This window comes from Limulus polyphemus, unplaced genomic scaffold (genome assembly GCF_000517525.1).
Source record: "Limulus polyphemus unplaced genomic scaffold, Limulus_polyphemus-2.1.2 Scaffold456, whole genome shotgun sequence".
In the NCBI taxonomy this organism is placed as follows: Eukaryota; Metazoa; Arthropoda; class Merostomata; order Xiphosura; family Limulidae; genus Limulus; species Limulus polyphemus.
In genome coordinates this window covers 448472-454757 of record NW_013666066.1, presented here as the reverse complement: position 1 = coordinate 454757, position 6286 = coordinate 448472, and the positions used below count along the sequence as shown (strand labels likewise).

At 29.4% G+C, this 6286-nt stretch overlaps 1 protein-coding gene across 1 annotated transcript in view; it reads left to right on the top strand.

Moving 5' to 3' along the window:
• LOC106458399 (vacuolar protein sorting-associated protein 45-like) overlaps window positions 1-6286 on the top strand; it is a 51336-nt gene that overhangs the window by 21551 nt on the left and 23499 nt on the right. Inside the window, exon 7 of the mRNA XM_022384604.1 lies at window positions 1325-1459. Within this exon, the coding sequence (XP_022240312.1) occupies window positions 1325-1459 (135 nt within the window). The remainder of the gene's footprint in view (window positions 1-1324; window positions 1460-6286) is intronic.

Sequence of the window (6286 nt, the reverse complement as noted above, 5' to 3'; positions counted from 1 at the left end):
TTTCGTATTTTCTTTTATACCTATACTTTGATTAAAAAATGCGCAAAATAGAAATTAATTGTGAATGAGAATGAAAATTGAGGTACAAATTATATGATTTCCTATAAGTTATTATATTCAATTAGTGTGTTTTCGATTAGTGCGTCTCTTTTAAAGAACACATTAACCGCACTAATCTAGGGATTCCTGTATATCTTTGTATTTGTACAAGTCAGTATTTTGACAGTTAAAAGAGAATAGAATGAGATTCCTTTCAACTTTTTGTTAGTTATCATTCTGCAGAAGACATCCTGTTTATCAATCCTGAAAATATAGTAATTCAGTAGATGTTGAGGTATACATAATATTTGCCATTTCTTCCCATAAAATATCAGAACCTATTTTAATTACTATCATAGAAAATGTTCATTATGTTACTTAGGTTTAAGAACATTGTGGTGGTTTTGAAATAAAGAATCTTATTCTCCAACATGACTTGAGTTATGTAAGATGATGTGATCTCTATAAAATGCACCAAGTTTATTTATTTACACTAAAAACTCATCTTTTATAATCAGAGAACCTAAATTTTGGTTTGTTTTCCTTTTTGATCGGCAGAAAGCAATCAAAATTTGGAATTCAAATACATTATGCTGATTGCTTCAACTTCTTACCTGTATAGAAGTGTTATGTTATACTAAAGTTGATTATACTTGATAAACACAACATTGAAATGTCTAGACATATTTTGTTTATGTAATATTATGCTATTTTTATCATCATATGATTTTATTTTCTATTTTTATCTGTAGTGATCATAAATAGTTTCATTGTTAAAAGGAATTAGATTCATAATGACAAAATTTTTACTACTTTTTAAACAATTGCAAAAAGAAGAGAAAGATGTGTCACATATTTGAGTAAATAACTTGCAAAGCATGGAAAAACTAGATTGATTATAGAACCTTTATCTCCTAAGAAATACTTTCTAAGCAAATGAATATACAATCTGGCTGAACAGAATAAAATAAAAGAATCATAAATATTTACTTCTGTATCCAAAATAACTTAGTTAAGTGGGTTTGAATTTTAATATTGAAGTTGATTAGATAGTCTTCTAATGTTTTCTTTCAAATATAACTCTCTTTTTCTTTTTTTTTTGTCAATTTACTTCCCATTAGTTACTAGAAATCACATACACCTAAGTTTTATATACATAAACTGGTCTCATTGACTTGATGATAAAAACATAGATGCATGTGAACCAAATAACCATACTTTAGACAGAATGTCTTGATAAACATATGTGATGATATTAGACCATTTGTGTTCCCCCTTATTCCAGTGGACATACCAAGCTATGGTACACGAACTGCTAGGAATCAACAACAACAGGGTGAATCTAGCTGATGTTCCGGGGATCAGCAAAGATCTTCAGGAAGTTGTGATGTCAGCAGAGCATGATGAGTTTTATGCTAATGTGAGTAAACTCGTACACTTAAATTCCTTCAACTCGGGATAAGTAGATTTATTTTTTCAGGTTTGAAAGTAGTTTTGTTTTAAGGTTCAATAAGTTTTTACCTTCTACTCTTTGGCTAAATTCATATATTGTTCCAACTTGATATAAATTAAATTTCTGTTAATACTACTATTTTTTGTTCCCTGGTGGGTCAGTGTTAAGTTTGCAGACTTACAAAACTAAAATCTGGGGTTTCGATTTCTCATGATAGACAGAGCACTGATATCCCATTGTTTAGTGTTGTGCTAAAATAAGAAAAACAATTTTTGTCAACACAGTTTATTTTATGATGCTTCCGAAAACATGTTTGGATGTATATTTTTTCTACAAGTTTTCCTTAAGCAGATATCTCTATTAACCCTCTCTCCACAGGCATCTTTTTCTGTACATGTCACATAGTTTTAGTGAGTTACATTCAAAATTTAATTAAACTACTTTCTTTTCATGGTATACCAATATGTATAGCATAAAAACGTAGCTAATAATCCATACTTTAATAGCGTTTAAGTTTTAAGTTCTTACTATTATAAGGCAATATTAAAACAAAATCCTGAATTTCCGCTAGTAGGATAATTTTCTCTCTAGGCATCCCCTCTTCTCTAATTTATTTACCACCCCTTCAAGAAGTATGAAATTCAACTTAAATTACTCATTATAATATCATCATCACTCAGGCAAAGCATAATTTGGATAGCTTTCAATCTTATTTAGCTATAGAGCTATGAAATAAACAATCAGACCCCTCTTGCCACACCCACCTGTCACATCCTGTCTTTCAGGTTTTGTTAATAGTTCTCTCTTACGTTCAATACTATATTATTTATAATCAATAGAAAGTCAAGGTATTCATCTATCAATTGACATATTTTATTACATTGTTTTCTGTACAGAGAAATGTCAGTTTTGCTTTCAGTTCAAGCTTTATTCCCACAGGAAACACATCAACAAGCTTAGATGAATTTTTAATGGCTCTTGCCCCATTGTTAGAAACCCAGAAAAATAGTGATAGTTATGGGACATTGTCTGCTTTTTGTGTGTTATTATTATATGTTCTTTGGTATCATTTGGTGAACCAAAACTTTGTCTTTCTACCGATTATACACATAACAGAAAATGTCAGAAAGAATTATTGACAATTTGTGAAAGAGAGGATGTTACAGTTGGGTCTGCTTTTCTGGTTTATGTCTCTGTAAACAAAGAAGATAAAATACTATAAAATTTAGACTTTGCCTTAGTCATATTTATACTATAATGAGTAATTTACATCAGAGAGGGTGATGAAAAAAATAGGCGAAATGGTGCAAACAAATGTCACACCTCTCATAGGGAGATTGAGGATTTATTCAAATATTTACTTTCAAAATTAAGAAATTAAAACTTATATATAAAATATTAAAAATTGAATTATTAACTACATTAATAGTAATTGCACAATAAAATTTTCATTGCACAAAAATTTGAAACAAACTAAACTATCACTTCCCATTGAAAATCTGTAGTATAATAGCAGCATTCAATAGGTAAAACTCTTCACAGGCACTTATTTTAAATTACATTTTAGAAAAAAACTTCAAAAAGCCTTTAAAAACTGGTTTTATAAGGTGAAGTGTTTTATTAAAAACATTAATTAATTCATAGTTAAATATAAATTAAATGACAAGTAATTTAAACTTACATGTTAGTAAGTTTAATTAAGTTTTGAATGAAACTTTGTAAAGGGTTGTGATATGCACTTCTTGACCTACTCATAGCAAGAGGGTTGAAAATTTGTATATTTTTCTTAATTTTAATGTTGGACTACTGTCTTTCACTATATGCTTTTTAGTTACATATGTTACATTCAGATTAATAAAATGCCAAGCATTAGATAATTTCATTGAAATTTTTCAGGCTTGCAATGTCTTTAAAAGTGTGTATGATAGTTTATCCTCTGTCAATTTTGAGTCTCATGTTTTTTTCATGTGTTCTTTAAAATATTATTATATCTACTTAGCCTTCTTTGACACTGAAACTATAATATTTGTACACAGCTGATGTTTTATGAAATGCAGGAATTTCACACATTTACTGAAAGGTAAAATTGTGACTTAATTTGTGGAAATGATTAAATCAACTTCTTTGATCATTGGTCTGCAGTTTTTAAACTTTTGTGTTTCAGCATCTTATAGTAAGTTGGCATTTGGGGTTCTTATAATTAATGCTACATAATTTTGGATCTTATCCAGGCAGTAATAAACCAACCTATCAGAAATGGCCAATGATTGCTCAAAGTTAAATTCGTGAAAATTGATAGGAAAGTTAAAATTTTATAGAATCAAATAGTTTACTAGAAAAAAGAAAGAAATGATTATCACATTCTTTCTTTCTAAAATTCATTTTGGAGTGCATGAGGTTTCAGTTACTGAATTAAGTGTTGCTTATGTGGAAACGTTTGAAACACTACAATGGATATTGACTAAGATAAAGGTTTGTGAGATTAAGAACAAGGGTTATCCCCATTACAACTTTGTTTATTTTATTATAATATACGACAAAATTAAACAAGTGATCATTTAGTTGCATGTTCAAGTATTTTTAACCCTCTTGCTTGAGCATTCAAAATTTAATTAAACTACTTTTTGTTCATGGTATACCATTATGTACAGCATAAAAACATAGCTAATAATCCATATTTTAATAGTATATATATACAAGTTTTAAGTTCTTAATTTTATAAGACAGTATTAAAAAAAGTCCTGAATTTTCCCTAATGTGAGAATTGCGACATTTTCTCTCTAGACATCCCCTCTTCTCTAATTTATTTATTTGACGTACATTATTCATTATAGTATTATCATCGCTACTGAATTAGGGAAAGCTAGTGTAGATAGCTCTCATGTAGCTTTGCACAAAATTTAAAACAAACTAAACTATCACTTCACATTGAAAATCTGAAGTATAATAGCAGCATTCAATAGGTAAAACTCTTCACAGGCACTTATTTTAAATAACATTTTAGAAAAAAACTTCAAAAAGCCTTTAAAAACTGGTTTTATAAGGTGAAGTGTTTTATTAAAAATATTTACTAGTGTCTTTAGTGTTACATTGGGAAGTAAGAGAAGTGATATTTCTCTTACTGATATGATATGATCTGTGTACTGATCATAAACATCAGACAGATTCATTGGAAAAAAAAGGGCACCTCTGTTATAGGCAGCTCACAGTTACTGCAAGTAGCTCAAAACTTTGAGATGAACCCTATATATTTTAGATCGATGGGATATTTTTGGGGTCCACTATTTACAAACCTTAGTGTAAACACTAATTTAATGTACACAGATCTTCACAATTCGTTGATTACTTCAAAACTTTAAAAATGTTAATTTGTTTTTTTTTTTACAGAATAAAGTCCTAGTTGTTTTATAACTGTCTAGTAGTTTATAAAATTTCTCCTGTTTAATAATTCAGTGTTTCATTTCTGGATGTCCTGTGGAAATATTTATCTGTAGTTTTCCAACTTAATTTAGCTCTCAATGATTAAAAGTTAAAAAATATATTAAATATGGGATTTTTTATTAACTTTGATGCGTAGAATTCACATTAAACCATTTAGGAGCTGTCATCAGACTCAGTGAACAATAAAAAATGAACTTAAAAGTGGCAAAACAGAATATGAAATGAGCAAAAGTGAATTTTTGAAAGAATTATTAATACTTATGTGAATTGAAAACACATTAAGGAGAGTTAACTGAAATAATCACAAATGAATGCAACAAAATGCCTGTCATAAAATAAAAAAGATGCATCACAGTATGAATGAATCTGTTAAAAAATTGCAAAAAACAATACTGGACAAGCTTAGGTACAGGTAATGTCTTATAGCCCCCAAAATTGACTCAATAAATACAAATAAGTGGAAGACAACAATAACCAAAACTTATCCAAATAAATGTCATCAAAAGTAAAAGAAAAAGCTACACATGTAATTAGAGATACATAATACAAACAAATTAAGGTTTATCAAAAATTGGTATTTAAGTAGTGCTACCAGGCACCATAATAATAGTAATAATAAACAAATACATGTACTTTGTATAGAAATATAAATAAAAAAATTAAAATAAACTTCTCAAATGATGAACTTCCATATTGATAGGGCTTACTTTTATTTTACTGTTGGTGGATAGGGCGTTTGACTCGCAATCTGAGGGTTGCAAGTTCAAATCCCCTTCCCACCAAACATGCTCACCCTTTCAGCCAAGGGGGCATTATAATGTGACAGTCAAACCAACTATTCATTGGTAAAAGAGTAGCCCAAGAGTTGGCAGTTGGTGGTGATGACTAGCTCCCTTCCCTCTTGTCTTTGACTGCTAAGTTAGGGACGGCTAGTGCAGTTAGCCCTCGTGTAGCTTTGTGTGAAATTCATAACAAACAAACAAACATTATTGTACAGTTATTGTTAATTCTGATTCTCACACTAAAAGTAGTTTGTTTGTATGTTTTGTACAATGATAATTTTCTATTTCAACAAAACATTGTTCTCTTTCAAGGCCATGGGGCTTAGTGGTAAGCATACCTGGACTGTGAATCCAAGAATTCATTGTTTGTGTCCCTGTAGCTACAAAAATGTCCTCCAAAGTTTGGTGCTATTGATGTGCTATAAGAGTGACTGTTAAATCCATTATTTGATTACAAATTTAATGGTGTTTGCTGTTGGTTAGCTTCTAGTCTTTCATTTCTATAGATTTATTTTTCCGTTATCTGCTATTGTTGGTAATTTATCATATTTTATTCTTTGCTTGATTTTTT